This window comes from Caretta caretta, chromosome 13 (assembly GCF_965140235.1).
Source record: "Caretta caretta isolate rCarCar2 chromosome 13, rCarCar1.hap1, whole genome shotgun sequence".
NCBI lineage: Eukaryota > Metazoa > Chordata > Testudines > Cheloniidae > Caretta > Caretta caretta.
The window spans coordinates 1,854,732-1,875,512 of record NC_134218.1 but is presented as its reverse complement, the minus strand read 5'-3'; the positions used below and the strand labels follow the sequence as shown (position 1 = coordinate 1,875,512).

Below are 20,781 nucleotides of genomic sequence, written 5' to 3'. Positions count from 1 at the left end.
GTAGGGGGTTGCGTGGTGGGGGTGCAGGTGTATCTACACATCAAGGTGCCTTGGGAGGGGGAACAGGTGTCCCTATAGGTGGAGAAACATTTAATGGAGTAGCAGGTGTCCCTACAGGTGGAGATGTACTCAGAGGGGCAGTAGGTGTCCCCTTAGGTGGAGACCCACTCAGTGGGGTAGCAGGTCTCCCTATAGGTGGAGACATACTCACTGGGGGATCAGGTCTCCCCATAAGTGGAGATATACTTGATGGCGGAGTAGGTATCCCCTTAGGTGGAGAACCACTCAGTGGAGTAGCAGGTCTCCCTATAGGTGGAGATTCACTCAGTGGGGTAGCAGGTGTCCCTACGGTTGGGGACACACTCAGTGGGGTAGCAGGTGTCCCTACGGTTGGGGACACACTCAGTGGGGTAGCAGGTCTCCCTCTAGGTGGAGATACACTCAGTGGGGTAGCTGGTGTCCATATCGTTGGAGATCCTCTCAGTGGGGCAGCAGGTGTCCCTATAGGAGGAGAGACACTCAGTGGGGTAGCAGGTGTCCCTCTAGGTGGGGAAACACTCAGTGCGGCAGCAAGTATCCCTATAGGAGGAGAGATACTTGATGGCAGAGTAGGTGTCCCCATAGGTGGAGAGACACTCAGTGGAGGAGTAGGCATCCCTGTAGGTGGAGAAACACTCAGTGGGGTAGCAGGTGTCCCTACGGTTGGGAATACACTCAGTGGGGTAGCAGGTCTCCCTCTAGGTGGAGATCCTCTCAGTGGGGTAGCAGGTGTCCCTATACTTGATGGTGGAGTAGTTGTCCCTATAGGTGGAGAGACACTCAGTGGGGTAGCAGGTGTCCCTACAGTTGGGGATACACTCAGTGGGGTAGCAGGTCTCCCTATAGGTGGAGATACACTCAGTGGGGTAGCAGGTGATCCGATAGGTGGAGATCCTCTCAGTGGGGTAGCAGGTGTCCCTACGGTTGCGGAAACACTCAGTGGGGTACCAGGTGTCCCTATGGTTGGGGATACACTCAGTGGGGTAGCAGGTGTCCCTAAAGGTGGAGATCCTCTCAGTGGGGTAGCTGGTGTCCATATTGTTGGAGAGCCTCTCAGTGGGGTAGCAGGTGTCCCTATACTTGGTGGCGGAGTAGTTGTCCCTATAGGTGGAGAGACACTCAGTGGGGTAGCAGGTGTCCCTAAAGGTGGAGATATACTCAGAGGAGCAGCAGGTGTCCCCTTAGGTGGAGATCCACTCAGTGGGGGAGTAGGCATCCCTATAAGTGGAAACACACTCAGTGGGGTAGCAGGTGTCCCTATAGGAGGAGATGTACTTGATGGTGGGGTAGGTGTCCCTATAGGTGGAGACACACTCAGTGGGGTAGCAGGTGATCGGATAGGTGGAGATCCTCTCAGTGGGGTAGCAGGTGTTCCTTCGGTTGCAGAAACACTCAGTGGGGTAGCAGGTGTCCCTACGGTTGGGGATACACCCAGTGGGGTAGCAGGTGTCCCTATAGAAGGAGATGTACTTGATGGTGGAGTAGGTGTCCCTACAGTTGGGGATACACTCAGTGGGGTAGCAGGTGATCCGATAGGAGGAGATGTACTTGATGGTGTAGCAGGTGTCGCTACTGTTGGGGATACACTCAGTGGGGTAGCAGGTGTCCCTACGGTTGGGGATACACTCAGTGGGGTAGCAGGTGTCCCTACAGTTGGGGATACACTCAGTGGGGTACCAGGTGTCACTATGGTTGGGGATACACTCAGTGGGGTAGCAGGTGTCCCTACAGTTGGGGATACACTCAGTGGGGTAGTAGGTGTACCTAAAGGTGGAGATATACTCAGAGGAGCAGCAGGTGTCCCCTTAGGTGGAGATCCACTCAGTGGGGGAGTAGGCATCCCTATAGGTGGAAACAGACTTAGTGGGGTAGCAGGTGTCCCTATAGAAGGAGATGTACTTGATGGTGGAGTAGGAGTCCCTATAGGTGGAGAGACACTCAGTGGGGTAGTAGGTGTCCCTACAGTTGGGGATACACTCAGTGGGGTAGCAGGTGTCCCTAAAGGTGGAGATATACTCGGAGGGGCAGCAGGTGTCCCCTTAGGTGGAGATCCACTCAGTGGAGGAGTAGGCATTCCTATAGGTGGAAACAGATTCAGTGGGGTAGCAGGTGTCCCTATAGAAGGAGATGTACTTGATGGTGGAGTAGGAGTCCCTATAGGTGGAGAGACACTCAGTGGGGTAGTAGGTGTCCCTACAGTTGGGGATACACTCAGTGGGGTAGCAGGTGTCCCTAAAGGTGGAGATATACTCGGAGGGGCAGCAGGTGTCCCCTTAGGTGGAGATCCACTCAGTGGAGGAGTAGGCATTCCTATAGGTGGAAACAGATTCAGTGGGGTAGCAGGTGTCCCTATAGGAGGAGATGTACTTGATGGTGGAGTAGGTGTCCCTATAGGTGGAGAAACACTCAGTGGGGTAGCAGGTGTCCCTACGGTTGGGGACACACTCAGTGGGGTAGCCGTTGTCCCAATAGATGGAGATGTACTCGGAGGAGTAGCAGGTGTCCCTATAGGTGGGGATCCTCTCAGTGGGGTAGCAGGTGTTTCTACGGTTGCAGAACCACTCAGTGGGGTAGCAGGTGTCCCTACAGTTGGGGATATACTCAGTGGGGTAGCAGGTGTCCCTACAGTTGGGGATACACTCAGTGGGGTAGCAGGTGTCCCTACGGTTAGGGATACACTCAGTGGGGTAGCAGGTGTCCCTACAGTTGGGGATACACTCAGTGGGGTACCAGGTGTCACTATGGTTGGGGATACACTCAGTGGGGTAGCAGGTGTCCCTACAGTTGGGGATACACTCAGTGGGGTAGTAGGTGTACCTAAAGGTGGAGATATACTCAGAGGAGCAGCAGGTGTCCCCTTAGGTGGAGATCCACTCAGTGGGGGAGTAGGCATCCCTATAGGTGGAAACAGACTTAGTGGGGTAGCAGGTGTCCCTATAGGAGGAGATGTACTTGATGGTGGAGTAGGTGTCCCTATAGTTGGAGAAACACTCAGTGGGGTAGCAGGTGTCCCTACAGTTGGGGATACACTCAGTGGGGTAGCAGGTGTCCCTATAGGAGGAGATGTACTTGATCGTGGGGTAGGTGTCCCTATAGGTGGAGACACACTCAGTGGGGTAGCAGGTGATCGGATAGGTGGAGATCCTCTCAGTGGGGTAGCAGGTGTCCCTACGGTTGGGGATACACTCAGTGGGGTAGCAGGTGTCCCTACAGTTGGGGATACACTCAGTGGGGTAGCAGGTGTCCCTACAGTTGGGGATACACTCAGTGGGGTAGCAGGTGTCCCTACAGTTGGGGATACATTCAGTGGGGTAGCAGGTGTCCCTAAAGGTGGAGATCCTCTCAGTGGGGTAGCTGGTGTCCATATCAGTGTAGAGCCTCTCAGTGGGGTAGCAGGTGTCCCTATACTTGATGGCGGAGTAGTTGTCCCTATAGGTGGAGAGACACTCAATGGGGTAGCAGATCTCCCTATAGGTAGAGAGACACTCAGTGGGGTAGCAGGTGTCCCTAAAGGTGGAGATAAACTCGGAGGGGCAGCAGGTGTCCCCTTAGGTGGAGATCCACTCAGTGGAGGAGTAGGCATTCCTATAGGTGGAAACAGATTCAGTGGGGTAGCAGGTGTCCCTATAGAAGGAGATGTACTTGATGGTGGAGTAGGAGTCCCTATAGGTGGAGAGACACTCAGTGGGGTAGTAGGTGTCCCTACAGTTGGGGATACACTCAGTGGGGTAGCAGGTGTCCCTAAAGGTGGAGATATACTCGGAGGGGCAGCAGGTGTCCCCTTAGGTGGAGATCCACTCAGTGGAGGAGTAGGCATTCCTATAGGTGGAAACAGATTCAGTGGGGTAGCAGGTGTCCCTATAGGAGGAGATGTACTTGATGGTGGAGTAGGTGTCCCTATAGGTGGAGAGACACTCAGTGGGGTAGCAGGTGTCCCTACAGTTGGGGATATACTCAGTGGGGTAGCAGGTGTCCCTACAGTTGGGGATACACTCAGTGGGGTAGCAGGTGTCCCTAAAGGTGGAGATAAACTCGGAGGGGCAGCAGGTGTCCCCTTAGGTGGAGATCCACTCAGTGGGGGAGTAGGCATCCCTATAGGTGGAAACACACTCAGTGGGGTAGCAGGTGTCCCTATAGGAGGAGATGTACTTGATGGTGGAGTAGGTGTCCCTATAGGTGGAGAGACACTCAGTGGGGTAGCAGGTGTCCCTACGGTTGCGGAAACACTCAGTGGGGTAGCAGGTGTCCCTATGGTTGGGGACACACTCAGTGGGGTAGCAGATCTCCCTATAGGTGGAGACACACTCAGTGGGGTAGCCGTTGTCCCAATAGATGGAGATGTACTCGGAGGGGTAGCAGGTGTCCCTATAGGTGGGGATCCTCTCAGTGGGGTAGCAGGTGTCCCTATAGGAGGAGATGTACTTGATCGTGGGGTAGGTGTCCCTATAGGTGGAGACACACTCAGTGGGGTAGCAGGTGATCGGATAGGTGGAGATCCTCTCAGTGGGGTAGCAGGTGTTCCTTCGGTTGCAGAAACACTCAGTGGGGTAGCAGGTGTCCCTACGGTTGGGGATACACCCAGTGGGGTAGCAGGTGTCCCTATAGAAGGAGATGTACTTGATGGTGGAGTAGGTGTCCCTACAGTTGGGGATACACTCATTGGGGTAGCAGGTGATCCGATAGGAGGAGATGTACTTGATGGTGTAGCAGGTGTCGCTACTGTTGGGGATACACTCAGTGGGGTAGCAGGTGTCCCTACGGTTAGGGATACACTCAGTGGGGTAGCAGGTGTCCCTACAGTTGGGGATACACTCAGTGGGGTACCAGGTGTCACTATGGTTGGGGATACACTCAGTGGGGTAGCAGGTGTCCCTACAGTTGGGGATACACTCAGTGGGGTAGTAGGTGTACCTAAAGGTGGAGATATACTCAGAGGAGCAGCAGGTGTCCCCTTAGGTGGAGATCCACTCAGTGGGGGAGTAGGCATCCCTATAGGTGGAAACAGACTTAGTGGGGTAGCAGGTGTCCCTATAGGAGGAGATGTACTTGATCGTGGGGTAGGTGTCCCTATAGGTGGAGACACACTCAGTGGGGTAGCAGGTGATCGGATAGGTGGAGATCCTCTCAGTGGGATAGCAGGTGTCCCTACGGTTGGGGATACACTCAGTGGGGTAGCAGGTGTCCCTACGGTTGGGGATACATTCAGTGGGGTAGCAGGTGTCCCTAAAGGTGGAGATCCTCTCAGTGGGGTAGCTGGTGTCCATATCAGTGGAGAGCCTCTCAGTGGGGTAGCAGGTGTCCCTATACTTGATGGCGGAGTAGTTGTCCCTATAGGTGGAGAGACACTCAATGGGGTAGCAGATCTCCCTATAGGTAGAGAGACACTCAGTGGGGTAGCAGGTGTCCCTATAGAAGGAGATGTACTTGATGGTGGAGTAGGTGTCCCTATAGGTGGAGAGACACTCAGTGGGGTAGTAGGTGTCCCTACAGTTGGGGATACACTCAGTGGGGTAGCAGGTGTCCCTAAAGGTGGAGATATACTCGGAGGGGCAGCAGGTGTCCCCTTAGGTGGAGATCCACTCAGTGGAGGAGTAGGCATTCCTATAGGTGGAAACAGATTCAGTGGGGTAGCAGGTGTCCCTATAGGAGGAGATGTACTTGATGGTGGAGTAGGTGTCCCTATAGGTGGAGAAACACTCAGTGGGGTAGCAGGTGTCCCTACAGTTGCGGAAACACTCAGTGGGGTAGCAGGTGTCCCTACAGTTGCGGAAACACTCAGTGGGATAGCAGGTGTCCCTACGGTTGGGGACACACTCAGTGGGGTAGCCGTTGTCCCAATAGATGGAGATGTACTCGGAGGAGTAGCAGGTGTCCCTATAGGTGGGGATCCTCTCAGTGGGGTAGCAGGTGTTCCTACGGTTGCAGAAACACTCAGTGGGGTAGCAGGTGTCCCTATGGTTGGGGATACACTCAGTGGGGTAGCAGGTGTCCCTATACTTGATGGTGGAGTAGTTGTCCCTATAGGTGGAGAGACACTCAGTGGGGTAGCAGGTGTCCCTAAAGGTGGAGATATACTCGGAGGGGCAGCAGGTGTCCCCTTAGGTGGAGATCCACTCAGTGGGGGAGTAGGCATCCCTATAGGTGGAAACACACTCAGTGGGGTAGCAGGTGTCCCTATAGGAGGAGATGTACTTGATGGTGGAGTAGGTGTCCCTATAGGTGGAGAGACACTCAGTGGGGTAGCAGGTGTCCCTACGGTTGCGGAAACACTCAGTGGGGTAGCAGGTGTCCCTATGGTTGGGGACACACTCAGTGGGGTAGCAGATCTCCCTATAGGTGGAGACACACTCAGTGGGGTAGCCGTTGTCCCAATAGATGGAGATGTACTCGGAGGGGTAGCAGGTGTCCCTATAGGTGGGGATCCTCTCAGTGGGGTAGCAGGTGTCCCTATAGGTGGAGAGACACTCAGTGGGGTAGCAGGTGTCCCTATAGGAGGAGCGATACTTGATGGTGGAGTAGGTGTCCTTATAGGTGGAGATGTACTCGGAGGGGCAGTAGGTGTCCCCTTAGGTGGAGATCCACTCAGTGGGGGAGTAGGCATCCCTATAGGTGGAGATCCTCTCAGTGGGGGAGCAGGTGTCCCTATAGGTGGTGGTCCTCTCAGTGGGGGAGTAGGTGTCTCTGTAGGTGAAGGTACGCTGGATGGGGGAGCAGGAGATACCGTCAGTGCTGTAGCCAATGTCCCTATAGATGAAGGTGTGTTGGGAGAGAGATCAGGGTCCCCTGTAGGTGGAGATCTGCTCAGTGCAGGAACAGATGTCGCTCTTGAGGGAGGGACGCTCAGTGTGACAGCAGGCCTCCCCGTCGGTGGAGGTTTGTCTGTGGGAGAAGATCTGCCTGTCTTTGGAGATTCGCTTCTCAGGAGATATCCGAGAGCTGTCCCACCTGCTGGAGATCTGCCTGTCACGGGACCAATTCCCGGGCGAGACATCGGCCGTGCAGGCCTGCTGGGCGCCGAGCTAACCAAAGTGGTAGGGTAAGTTGAATCCCAAATGATGAAACATAAGTAGGATGAAATTCAATCAGGGCAAATGCAAAATACTCCACTTAGGAAGGAACAATAAACGGCGCAAGGACTGCCTAGGCAGGAGTCCCGAAGAGAATAATCTGCGGTGATAGTGGATCACAACCTAAATATGTGTTACTAATGTTACTCTGCTGCAAAGAAAGCAAACATGGTTCTGGGCTGTTTTAGCAGCAGTGTTGTAAGCAAGACCAAGAAGTAATTCTTCTGCTCTACTCCGCGCTGATACAGCCTCAGCCAGGGCACCATGCCCAGTTCTGGGCACCACACTTCGGGACAGATGTGGACGAACTGGAGAAAGTCCAGAGGAGAGGAACAAAAATGATTAAAGGCCTAGAAAACATGACCTATGAGAGATGATTGAAACAATTGTGTAGTCTGGAAAGAGAAGACTGAGGGGACATTAGACAACAGGGTTCAAGTACCTCTAAGGTTGTTATGAAGAGGAGGGTGATAAATTGTTCTCCTTATCCACTGAGGACAGGACAAGAAGCAATGGGCTTATATGGCAGAGAGGGTGGTTTAAGTTGGACACTAGGAAAAACTTCCCAACTGTCAAGGTGGTTAAGCAAAGGAACAAATTACTTAGGGAGGTTGTGGAATCTCTGTTACTGGAGGTTTTTAAGAGCACCTGTCAAGGATGGTCTAGATTGAAGCCTCTAGATAATACTTAGTGTGCCTCAGTGCAGGGCACCAGCCTAGATGACCTACTGAGGTCCTTTCCAGGTCAAGGTTTCTATGATTCTAGGAAGCCAGCAGGACAGAGCCATGCAGGCTGTGTCAAGGTGCAGGGAGGGGTCAGTGTGAGAGCTGTGGTTTAACAGATAGTGTGGATTAGAGATTCTGTCCTACTAGAACAATTATGAGGCCCTCTCAAGCCACAGTAGCCACTATGCTGCTCACTACAGCTGCACAAAACATCTTGGGAATGGTGAGGCTGCAGCCCAGATCTTCCTGCTCCAGAAATACAGGACCCAGTCACAGGAGTTTCTTTTACAGGCTGAGAATCGAGGAAGTCACTGCCCCTAACGTAACAGTGGACGTCTTATCTAACAGTGTATTGGAAATTACCTTAAAATTGAAACTACACATTGCAGTTAAGAGGTCAGTAAATATCTGGCATTTTCTTTTGTTGTTCATTAGCAGAAAGACTCCAGAATGGAGCAGGTTGCTCTGTAGATCTATGCTCTTAAGCAAAGTTACATCTACTTTATTTGATATTTGAGGGAAAGGGCCAAATTCTTCATTGATGTTAATGGGTGCAGCTCCACTGAAACCAATCAAGATGTTCCAGTTTACACCACCAAGAATTTAGCATAAAATGTCCACTACTTTAGGAAGAGGTGTTCCAGGCACATAGTCAAAGTTTTGCATGCCAAAGATGGAGTAAAGACATCAATGCAGAGACACAGCAAACGGTTTTCATACAGACCCTTTTAGTTTCTTGCAAGGAGGTAGCCATGGGTTTGCCATTCTTTTCCAAACCATTTCCTTCTGCACCAAAGGCTGCTGGGAATGCTACTACTGCACCAGAAATCTGAACTGTCCAGTGGTTTAAGGGAGCAATTTCGTAAAATACAGGAGCAATGGAGACAGGCTGTTTTACCCCAGCTGAGGACCTGGCTCTGTATATTCATGGCTGGCATTTCTGGGACTCATCTCAACTAGCAGAGAGGGGAAAAACTTAGGTTATTGACAGTTGCTTCTTAAAGAGCCCCAGGTTGTGATGAAGCCAGGTGGGCAAATAGGGTTTCCCCCAGTAAAGAAATTTGGCCTGGGGCACCTGGTTGCTAATGAGTTGCCCAGGGTGATATATTCTTCCAGTAGGGCGCTGCCTAGCAAATGTTTAGGGTTGGCAAATGCCAGAGCTGCTCTCAGACCATGGCGTTTGGCTCCATGCAAACAGGTCATGGATGTTGGGCCCTGGATTCCTTTCGATGCTGGATGTCTGGCATGAGACTACAGACCGTGAGGCACTTTCACTCCCAGCACTCTTTGTGAGGCATTGCATCTGCAGCTGGAGGGGCAGGTCGTGAGGGCACCTGCCCCTCACTTATGGGTCGTTGTATGGCACTCCACATTTAGTGCCCATTCAATTATCTAGATGCTTTGCCCATCATTGTTCTTAGAGGAGCTTTGGTGAACTGTACTTTTTATGGGGACCTTTCAGTGCTTATGGGTCACTTGGGATATGGCTACACTGAGAAGGAAAAAAAAAAAAAAAAAGACCCAGGATAGCAAGTCTCAGAGCCAGGGGCAACTGACTCAGGCTCACACTATGGGGCTAAAAATAACAATGTGGGCTGTCAGGCTTGGGCTGGATCTGGGCTCTGAGACCCACCCCCATCACTGGGGGGTTTCAGAGCCAGGGTTCCAAGTTCCCAAGTGGGAAGTCTGCAAGCTGCTATTTTTAGTTCTGTAGTGCAAGCTCAAGTCAGCTGACCCGAGGAGCTCTCAGGCTTGCTGCTGTGGGTTTATTTTTGCAGTGTTGTCCTGACCTGTGAGGTACAATTTCCAGTGCTGCATAGGGAAGGCAGCTTGTGGGCCATGTGAAAGCCAACACATGGCAGGTAGGGAAGCACATGCGTTTTCGTTTGGATTCATACTTTGAGTGTTGTGACAAACTTATAAAAACCCTTTGTGGGGTCAGTGACAGCCAGTTTTCGGCACGTCCTTGTGCTAGGCCATGACCCAACAGTCTCTCTTTGGAAGAGTCGGATTGCAAGACTGTATGAAGGGCATGAGTTAGGGATTAGTTTAACCCTAGCATGTTTCTTTAGTCCCCTTGACCTCTTAGGTGAAATAATTGAAGTTGAAGTGCTCAGGAACGTCACCATTGCAATCAGAAGGGGAGATACCAGCCTCGTCCTTGAGGACTGCAAAACCCCTCTTGGTTACATGGACATCAAAGTTCTGGAAGCGTAAGTAACAGCTACCTGTCTGGACTCTAGCCGCATTGCTCAGTAAACAGCTGGGGTACACTGTGCGCTGCAGGGCACCCATCCCGCTTGCGACATCTGACCCTGAAATATTGAGTGACGGACGATTCTTACACTTAAGGAGGGTTTGATTTCTAGTCAATATTCAGCTGCATCCTGAACTACGGAGACAGTCAGCCTTTCACCCTGGTGTGCGCGTGGAATGAAGGGGAGTCTCAATTGCGGGCCCATGGGAATGCCTTGCCAGACTTGATGCTGCTCACTGCTTTAGGATGAACACATCTCTCCTGTATTGTGACTCCTAACTCCATTGCTAAGCAAGCTGCCGCTATTAACCATTGAATGTTTAACCTACGCAGATCTTCCCTGCCATTGGAGAATGAAATCCTGACCCTCGTAACGTGTGTACTGGACAGAACCCTGCCTCAGATCCTGCAAAAGATTGTAAGTCTAAAAAGAGTTTCTGCTCCAGGTTGAGCTGAATAAGGACACCTCTTAAAAATGCATTGATGGATGACTAGCCTTTCAGTTAGTTCCAGCTGTCACTGACTGCCCAGAGAGAGCTGGCAGGGAATCAAAAGTTTCTTTTCAGGTGTTAAGTGTTTTTCTCTGAATCTCTTCAGAACAACTGATCTGTGCTGAGGTTTTGACCATTCAAGATGGCAGAACTATTGTAATATCAGCAAAGCTCATGAGATTTCCACTAGTTTGACATGAAGTCTCATGGGAGCAGTTGATCTCACAGGATGTCAGCAGCTCTCCAGAATGTAAACGTACCCATCCCAGGACGAGTGCCCGACTGCACATGCATGATGCCGGGGTCATGTGTGAACTATGTCGGAGTATTTGTGACTAGGCACAATTCTTATCTTAAATCCTGAACAATGGCTGCTTGCATCTGTTGCAGCAGTTGTGTGCAGGGCTTGACCAGGAGACAGCCACAACTAGACCCTAATAGCACCTCACTGGTGGAAAAACCTAAGCGAGACCCAGGGTGGGAGGGGATTCCCAGGAGGAAACGCAGCAGAACCCCCAAAGCACCAGAAGAGCAGAGCTGCTGTGGCGATGGGAACATCAGGTCAATGACAGCAACCTACAGGAGGGGCGCACTGCGAAGAAGCTCAGTCTGATTTCATGGTTTGAAGTCAGAGCTGGTCAGCCTGCCGGGATGCCCCATATCAAGTCAGCTTCCTAGGTCATCCCGCCCGTCCCCGGGCCCGGGCCAGCTTGTGCCCTAAATTGCACCCCATGAACATCGTCAGGGTCACAGATTTATTAAGAAAAAGGCAGTTGTGAAGGAGCTGACTGGCACCTTCCCAGGCTTAACTTAAGAAAGCTTTGGTTATGACGTGCCAGTGAAAACACGTTGGGAAATACAGACACAGAGGCTCTCCAAACTGCCTGCCTGGGCCACTGCCCTTTAACCCGAGTTACCTGAGGCTTCGGAAGCAGTGCAGACTCTGAGTTGTATTCCTTTTGTTTAATCAGTCCCTTGATTAAACATCTCAGTGATAAAAACAATGGCAACATTACTAAACCGCCCCAGTGTCATGTCCGCACTGCTGTCTGGGCACCATGACTGATAAGCGGTGGCTACGCTTGTGTCACGGAGTCCCTGGGCGATGCTCTGGAACTGCTCCCCATGAAGCCAGTCAGGACTCTGGGGCAGTCGCCTTTCTCTGAGCAGCCTGTCTTCAGGACACACAGCTCACACAGCTTCCACCTTCCTGGGTCTGACCTCGGAGCATTCAGCATCCTCTGCCCCTCCGTGCGCTTCCCCCAGCGAGTCCGCTCAGGCGGGGCTCCTGGGGAAGCCAGAGGGTCCGGCACCCCAACTTCGCAGTCAGACGTGACTCTCAGCCAGCCAGTAAAACAGAAGGTTTATTAGACGACAGGAACATGGTCTAAAACAGAGCTTGCAGGTGCAGAGAACGGGACCCCTCAGCTGGGTCCATTTTGGGGGCAGTGAGCCAGACAACCACGTCTGCACTTCACTCCATGTCCCAGCCAGCCCCAAACTGAAACCCCCTCCAGCCCCTCCTTCTCTGGGCTTTGTTCCTTTCCCGGGCCAGGTGGTCACCTGATTCCTTTGTTCTCCAACCCTTCAGCTCTCACCTTGCAGGGGGGGAAGGGCCCAGGCCATCAGTTGCCAGGAAACAGGGTGTTGGCCATTCTCTGTGTCCAGACTCCTGCACACACCTGCCCTCTAGGGCTCTGCAATGATCATACACCCTTACTCCACCCCCTAGATACTTAAGAACTGCCTAGGGGAAACTGAGGCACCCCCCCAACTATTCAGAGGAAACATTAAGAACAGTCCCACTTCGTCACATCTCTCCCCCCTTCGAGATCGAACTGAGCGGGGTCACTTTAGCCAGTGACCTGGGGAAGTTCGAAGCCACCAACGTTCCCATGGATGCCCCAGCATCTCTCCCATTCCTTGGTAGGAGTTAACACCAGGCCCTTCCAGTTTCACGCCCTCCCTTAGGTCGGGGGTGGTCGATAGCACTAGCAGGCTGCATGTGGGAAGGTTTCTGCAGCCCATGCCCTTTGGCCACCCCAAAACCCCAGGGGGTCAAACTGGGATTGGGTTTTCTCCCAGAGCTCCAGTCTGGAGGGCTGCAATTCGGGCTCTCTTGGTCAAGGGCCCCCATCTTGACCTGGGCCACATACTGTTCACTTACAGAACTAGCATGGAGACATCCCTTTCTCCACAACCTTGTCTCCCCAACAAGCTGGCCAAACACAGCCACTTGGTTATAGGACGGTATACCTTTCTTAACAGCTTTCACTCCATCTGAGACCTTCTCAAAGCTATCCACACTGGATCTTTCAACAGGAAAGTCAGTGGATCCATTTACAACAGAAAATTTCTGGCTGTTAGGAACTGAAACTTTCTTGATTAAATCATTTTCACACCCTTCAGTTGCAGTAAACTGCTTGCAAAGACTCCATGAGGATTCCTTTCTCGAGGGCTTTTCTATGCAACAATTCACCCCTCCCAGAAATTCTGCTCTTACCCTCTTTACCTAGGGCTTGCTCTAGGGGAACACTTTCCTGAGCAACAACAGACTCTTTCTGGGTCTCCCTTACATCCAGAATCACCTCTGGCCCATCAGGCGGATTCCTACACAATCCCCTTTCAGGCAAACTTACAGACTTTCTAGATAAAAGGTTAGAAGCCTTCTCCTTCCCTTTGCCACACACAAGTTCAGGAATCTTTTCCTCCTTGCTACAGGTTTCCACACCCTCAGTAGGTAACACAATCACACACCTTCATGCTCTCCTTGTGCCCTGGCTAGGATCTCACCCTGATTAGACAGAGTTGCTCCACCCTTTCCAACAACACACTAGCAACAGGCAAAATACAAGAACCAGAATTGTCTGGTCTCGGGATTTTACATAGACACTAACTGGATGCGACCTAGTTACAGGGCCATTCTCCCGAGCAGACACAAACTTAGGACCCTTCCCTTCCTGGGCTTTAGCTGAATCCAGAACCAGCTCTGAGACAACTGCACGACCCTCAACCATCACAGGCTGAAAGGCCCGTTCTGTTTGCTCCACAGACCAAGAAGAGCCGGACACACTTTCTCCTTTACCAGACACACAGGTTGGGATCTCATTCCCTTTGTCCCAGCACACAAGGCTGGTCACAGACAACTGCTTGGAGATCAGGGTAGCTCCCTCCATAGGCAAGTCAATACCCCTGACAGACAGAGACCCATTTCCTTCACTGTCCCAATTCTCCACCCAGCTAACAGGTAAGGTCCAGGGACTCTCATCTTCCACTCTCCTCGCCTTCCCACCCTGCTGACTGGACACAGCCATCAGATCACAAGGCTGCCTAGGCTCATCCAGACTTTCCTTACCAAGCACCTTGCCACTCCCCACAGATCCCCTGCCCTGCCTGTGTCTCCCCCCCACTCAGCTGGGGTCTCAGCTCCCACTGTGCTCAGCACTGCCCTTGCTGTCCCAGTGGGGGCAGGCAGCGAGCTCGCTGCTTTCCTCAGTGCATCAGAGCCAGCGAGAGTCCCCGCTCTGGTGTGCAAGGGGGCAGGGAGCATCTCTCTGTCCCACCCAGCCCCAGGGGTCTGGTTACAGGCAGGCAGGTAGCCTGAGCCTAGGGGCTCCTCCCTGCTGCCAGCCAGGTCATCTGCATTTTCACTGACCATTTCCCTCTCCACCGATTGGTTCCCTGGATTCAAATTCAAACCCTTGGCAGTTACAGGAACAGGGCCTGGATCCTGTCCCAAAGAGACACAGTCACCCCACAACAGGGTCTAGCAGCTGGTGTCCTGGGGCACCCCAACGACCAACCAGCCCCACTCCTCCTGGGTCTGCACAGGGATCTGGGCCATAGGGAAGGCGAGGGGCTTCGTCCCTGGGACCCTCACCCAGCTCACACAGGCCCTCAGCCTCTGAGGCTGCACCACCCAGGGTCTGACACCAGTTCTCTCTGTCTCAGGGTCTGGCCACCCCAGGAATGTCTCCCCATCGACCATCACCTTCCGATCCCACTGGGGGTCCGAGGGGCCTGGCCCCAGGAAACTCCACACAGATATATAGGTTGGGGTCAGGAGTGGGAGCGTGTCCACCTCCCCACCCATCTGGCTGATGGAGACTATGGCCTTGGGACCCAGCAAGGGAGCTAGACACCGGGGCTTTTCTGCAGGGTCCCCTTGGTTCAAATCGCCAGCCTGCTCAAAGGCAGTGAGGTGGCATCCACACCCCCCCCCCCTTAACTAGGGGCAGCAATTTAGTCTCGAGGTTCCCTGCGGAACTGGCCCCCCGGGATCTATCCCCACTCACCCTGGGGAGGTCCCCTAGGCCTCTCCGCCCCACCACCGCCAGTTCATGCTGCTGCTGCTTCTGCAGCTCTTTCTCGGGCTCTCGCTGTCTCCCACGGTCCTCTTGCTCTCTCGGACTCAGCTCCAATCCCGTCCGTCTCGATCCCCCGATGGGGAACCCGATCGTGAAGACCCCCATCTGGTCGGGGACAGGAGTCTTGGCGATGCCTGGCTCCCACTCCAGCTGCTCCCAGATCCTGCTATAGCCCCATTTGGGGTCAGGAATCTGTTCCTTAGAGCGGTCATCCTCCTCCAGCTGCACGATTAACTCTGCTTTGGTGAACTTTCCAACGCTCAACCCTCTCTTTTTGCACAGGGTTACAATGTCCTTCTTAAGGAGACGGGGACAGGCCATCACTCCGCTCCTCCCAAGTTGTTGTGGACTCACAGGCCCGTGTGTTCTCAGCTCCCCACGGTTTCCAGGGAGAACCCCTAGTGTGCCAGCCCTTCTCGAGGTCACCACCTCTTTGCCAGGGTCGAGCTGCAGACTCCTCCGCCCCTTGGACTGCTCGCTGCAATCCCCAGGGGAACCCTGTTACTGCACAGTCCTTCTCGCTGGTCACACACTCCCAGAGGTTAACCGCCCCCCAAAACCGCTCCTCTCTGAGCCTTCAGCAGGCCTGGTCCTCGGCAATCCCCCTTCGTGTTACTGCTCCCCAGTCACTTACTGCAGGAAGCGCCATCCACGGGGTGCAGTACATCCCACCGCTGCCACCAGTTGTCACGGAGTCCCTGGGCGATGCTCTGGAACTGCTCCCCATGAAGCCAGTCAGGACTCTGGGGCAGTCGCCTTTCTCTGAGCAGCCTGTCTTCAGGACACACAGCTCACACAGCTTCCACCTTCCTGGGTCTGACCTCGGAGCATTCAGCATCCTCTGCCCCTCCGTGCGCTTCCCCCAGCGAGTCCGCTCAGGCGGGGCTCCTGGGGAAGCCAGAGGGTCCGGCACCCCAACTTCGCAGTCAGACGTGACTCTCAGCCAGCCAGTAAAACAGAAGGTTTATTAGACGACAGGAACATGGTCTAAAACAGAGCTTGCAGGTGCAGAGAACGGGACCCCTCAGCTGGGTCCATTTTGGGGGCAGTGAGCCAGACAACCACGTCTGCACTTCACTCCATGTCCCAGCCAGCCCCAAACTGAAACCCCCTCCAGCCCCTCCTTCTCTGGGCTTTGTTCCTTTCCCGGGCCAGGTGGTCACCTGATTCCTTTGTTCTCCAACCCTTCAGCTCTCACCTTGCAGGGGGGGAAGGGCCCAGGCCATCAGTTGCCAGGAAACAGGGTGTTGGCCATTCTCTGTGTCCAGACTCCTGCACACACCTGCCCTCTAGGGCTCTGCAATGATCATACACCCTTACTCCACCCCCTAGATACTTAAGAACTGCCTAGGGGAAACTGAGGCACCCCCCCAACTATTCAGAGGAAACATTAAGAACAGTCCCACTTCGTCACAGCTTGTGTTACTTTGTGTTACAGCTGTGCCCAGTGATAAATGCTGTCGTGTCCGGCTTGTATGACGCATCCTTAAGCATAGCAAGACGTAAGTTCCTTCTTTGCTACTTCTCCCTCTTTCTTTTCAGGGCCCAGATTCTGCCCCCCATCCCCATCCCTCACCGCTTGGGCAGTAAGGTATTACCCCAAAACTGGTACCCCAGAGACATTTACAGTCTCCTACTCCTGGGGGAAACGGTACCAGGGCCTGAAGAGCAAAATCCTTCAGTGGATCAGGTGTTTGGGGGCGGGCTCTGAAGGGGGCAATAGTTTCTCATCTCCCTCTCTCAGGTCACTGCTGAAGCCCAAACCAATCTGCTAACCTGCACTAGGACTTTCATTTCTTTATGCCTCCGAGAGTTCAGCAGCTGCCAGGCCGCTTGGCCACATTCATTGCTCCTGTGCGCTTTGTGTCTCTGCAGGTGCGACGTCCCCTCCTGCAGGAAACAGCCCATCTTCCGTCTTTAAAATGTCGTTTGACCCTGACATCATCGTGCTAGAACTGACCGTAAGTGCTTCCACCTTGCCTAGGCAAAGGTGTGGTGGGCACCTCTTGCTGCAGGGCTCGGGCTTTATGAGCTCCTCATGAGGGGTCTGTTGGACTCGCATAGGACTTCCTGGCCCAGAAGGAATCAGCTAATTATGGAGGGGCAGATCCAGAGCTGTTGTCAATTCGCTCAGCTCCACTGAAGTCAACAGAGCTACAGCAGTGGAGGATCTGGCCCATATGCTAGGGACTGGAGACCGAGCGTCTGGGGACTCCCAGCTACCCTGTCAATGGATTTGCTGTCCCAGAGAGGCTGGGCTAGGAATAACATGTGTTTGCTCCGATGCAGACACAGTGAGGATGTTTCCTGACCCAAGAGAGTCTTCTGTTTCTTGGAGGTGCTGCCTTGTTCCCTGTGGCTTAGAGGCAGAGAAGTCCCAGGAACAAGTAGCTTCTCCTTGGCTGCCATTGTGCTCAGTGCATCAATTTCCAAAGACTGAAGACTTGATCCAAGGCGCACTGAGTTTTTCCACCAGTGTCTGGGCATTGACTCCGGCCCAGTACAACTCTGTCCTGAAGCTCAGGCAGAACCGCACACCAGCTGCTCCCCTCTCACAGCGTTAGTGGTTTTATGACCTGGGGAGAGGACCCCAGGCGGGGTGTCTCACACCTGGCAAGGAATTGCCCCAAACTCACTATGTTTGTAGCAAATAAAACACTCCCTTAGGGGGTTTCTTTTCAGCAAAACACTTTCCCTCTTCTGCCTGCCGTTTTCTTTTTAATATGAGCTGTGGTTCCCAGGGGAACGCACCCGTACGCTGCTCTTCCCAGGAGCTCCGGCCTGGCATCTCATCCGCCACAGAGGAACAGCCCCACTGCTGACCTGGTGCTGCCCGAGAGAGTTAACAGAGCCATGTCTGGCTTGCACGCCGCTGAGCTCCATAACAATCGCTCCCACGTACCTGGCGGGGAAGTGCGCGGCCACTGAGCGTCCCTGTTATCATTCACTCCCCTCTGGAGATGCCTAAGCATGCAGTGACCCCTTCCCTGTGTGTAATTCGCTGTAGGGGCCTCACTGGCCCTTTCTGTCAGCTTGCTGGATTGAGAAGAACTGCCTTGTGCCTCCACGTTCAGGGCTGGGTTCCGTTTCTCACGCCAGGCAGGGATACAGATGTAAGGCCCATTACCGGATCGCTGGCCCTTTAACGGGGGCTCTGGGTCAGCCCCACCTGTGCTACAACCAACGCTTCTCCCCGGGCGGGGAAATGAAGAAAGGCATGTGACCCAGGCAGGCCTGGGGAGAGACTCCGGACAGGAAGGCTGGCTGGGGGGCTGCAGGCCGTCAGAAGGGGCCCACAGGGTACCGTGAGACACTGGGGAGCAAAGACTCCAGGCAGGCAGGGCTGGGAGTGGTTGGCTGAAGCGTGCAGGAGGAAGAACTTACTTTTGCTCTGGACGTTGAGGACTTTATTTTGGAACCGTTTGCTCAATGAACCAGACCAAGCAAGCGGCTCATTGGCAACGAGACAGCCTTTGAGGCTTCAGTGAGGAACCCTAAGGAGAGGGGAGCTGAGGCATGGGTGCTGACGGCCATGAATTGGAGCTCGGGAGGCAGTGACTTGGTACAGGGCCAGCCTGCGGCCCAGTTCACCTGCACAGAGACCAGGCCAGGGAGGTGTGTCCAAGGGCGCGGTGCAGGGTCCTGCCCAGGAAGCTAAACAGAGCGCTGGCTTGTAACCACACGGTCTCTTTTATTTCACAGGGTCGCAGTCTTCTTGAACAAATACTGCCTCTGCTTCCCGAAAATACCACTGAGGTGAGTGCGTTGCATTTGTACGCCACCCGCTCGCTCCTCTCTGGTGACAGGCTTTTCCCACGGCGTAACTGCTTCAACTTTCCCGTTCCCTACCATGGAAACACAGAAAACCTTTCAGAGCCGCTGTGGACAGATGGCACTCCTAGAAACCAAAGCAGCTGGAGAACCATGTCTGACCAGTTGAAATCTAACCTGTGTTATGTATTGGGAGGGGAACACTTAAGCGGGACCTACTGTAGAGTTGCTTACAGGGTTGCTTCCAGTGGTTGCAGGATGAATGTCCGCCGGATGAAGTGGTAGGTGTCCTGAGCAAAGTACAGCTGCTAAAAGAGAACTGCCAGAATCCATGGCCATTGGTGTAACATAGTGTAACAAAGGGTGCGTTGGTCTAGCACAACAATACAACTCAGAGCTCCCTGAGTTTATTGTTTATTCGATGGCTAATTCTCCTGCAGTGCAGACACACACAGCCTAGCAACCATACCAGCATTAAATGTGCTTTCACAATCTGTGTAAAGATATTTGCAGGTTCAGTTTGACACCATTAAGGACACAACCAAGGACTGAAATAAACACACAGCAGTCTAAGGATGTAGTGGCTCGGCTGCTGCCAGTCACTTTGTTGTCCTGGAAGCCTTGTCTTCTGTCCGTCCCTGTGCTGGAAAATCTGCCCAATGGGAATGGACATGTCTGATTGCGGGCAACACTTTAATAATGGTTCCCTTCCAATTTCCAGTCATCGGCAGAAAAGATCTATCAGGCTCATGAAACAATACAGCCAGCTTTCTTCCGCTGGGGCAGAAAGAAAAGCCGTATTTGTTCATTTCAGCTAAGCTAGATCAAGGGGTCCCACTGCCAATTGCAGAAGGCAGTAGCTCTGGCCAAGCAACGATTGATTTCCTCTCCCCTGGGAGGTGTTTGTAATTTTTATCTGTAACATTATCACTTGCGCCCTTTTTGTACTTTTTCATAATGAAAACAAAAATTACAAACACCCATTTCTGACTTGAGCCATCACCCAGGATGCTGTGTATCATAAAGGTGCCGTTGTCAAGAAGCTCCAAATGTCTCTGGCATGTGAAGTGATTGTGATTGTTCCTTGCTTTGCAGAATGCTGCCCTGCTGCCTGTCCCCCAAGACTGAGCCTCAGTACCAGGGCCATCACGTCTGGAGACTGCTGAGCTGTGTTTGTCCTGTTGCCTTAACGTCGACTTAAGCCTTTCACGCCTCCAAAATGTTCCGCTGTTGTGAACCCTTAAGGGTATTTCTTGGAAACAAACATGCTTCTTTATCTTTTGAATCTTTGGAAATGTATGCTAAATGTGATCATGAATTCTATTCTGGTGTTTGATCCTATGAATTGTCTATATAAAATTACAGCATCGACTTCTACCCTGAACAGTAAATTGTCATATCATGGATGACGATACAGTATTTCTCCTTCAATAAAGAGGCTATTCCCTCTTCCTCTCTACTTACCTTTTCCAATGTTTCCCAAATTCCTAGTGTCTTATTATTAGGGCCTGAATCAAAATTCCAGATCCTAACTCCCCTGTTCAGACCTGTGTTCAGAGCTCAGTTCCACCTCTGCCTTTTTCTCTATACGTGAGCGTAACTGAAACATGGGCCCTGGAACGCCTTAAACGTTCAGAAACATTTGCATCTGTATTCATTCAGGACTTTGTAGCTCTGCTCCTCTCTCATTGTCTCTTGCTGGTCACAGCAGTGTTTACACTGATGTCTGAAAACTGGCATGTAAATCACTCGTACGGAAGATGCCAGGAATATAATAAGGGATTCAATGCACTTGATTCTGAGTTCACTTACGCCAGTATTGCGAAGATATAGCAACTCCGTTGACTTCAGTGGCGGTACTCATGACTGAAGTATGATGAGAATCAGGTCCAATATATGGACACTGGGGCAAAAAGCAGCAACCATGGGTTTATTAGACACCGTTTGGTCCAGGGTAATCCAGCACCTTTCAAAGCGACGACAGAGGGTGAGAGTCTCCAACCCATCGTCACAGTGAGCGGTGCTGACTCTCACAAGTAGTCTTATTGGCTTCACTGAGTCTAC

The 20,781-nt window shown here is 52.7% G+C and overlaps 1 protein-coding gene across 2 annotated transcripts; it reads left to right on the top strand.

Annotated features, from left to right (window-relative positions):
- The first annotated feature begins 54 nt into the window (after nucleotides 1-54).
- Nucleotides 55-20,176, top strand: LOC125622183 (uncharacterized). 2 transcript variants are annotated; one of them, XM_075118626.1, is made up of 9 exons: nucleotides 55-5,751; nucleotides 5,830-7,075; nucleotides 8,123-8,227; nucleotides 9,904-10,044; nucleotides 10,422-10,506; nucleotides 16,385-16,448; nucleotides 16,822-16,907; nucleotides 18,649-18,702; nucleotides 19,813-20,176. In XM_075118626.1, exons 1-9 carry the CDS (start codon nucleotides 999-1,001, stop codon nucleotides 19,843-19,845), a joined length of 6,567 nt encoding a protein of 2,188 aa, XP_074974727.1. In that variant the 5' UTR covers nucleotides 55-998; the 3' UTR covers nucleotides 19,846-20,176. The 2 variants fall into 2 exon arrangements, with proteins under 2 accessions (XP_074974727.1, XP_074974726.1); XM_075118625.1 differs by having other exon boundaries at nucleotides 55-7,075.
- Nucleotides 20,177-20,781: the final 605 nt, after the last annotated feature.

Coding starts and splice junctions, on each gene's coding strand:
- LOC125622183 (XM_075118625.1), top strand. CDS start 999: ATGGTTGGGGATACACTCAGTGGGGTAGCAGGTGTCCCTAAAGGTGGA. Junction 8,228..9,903: donor CTACACATTGCAGTTAAGAG/GTCAGTAAATAT, acceptor ATGTTTCTTTAG/TCCCCTTGACCTCTTAGGTG. Junction 18,703..19,812: donor TTCCCGAAAATACCACTGAG/GTGAGTGCGTTG, acceptor CTTGCTTTGCAG/AATGCTGCCCTGCTGCCTGT.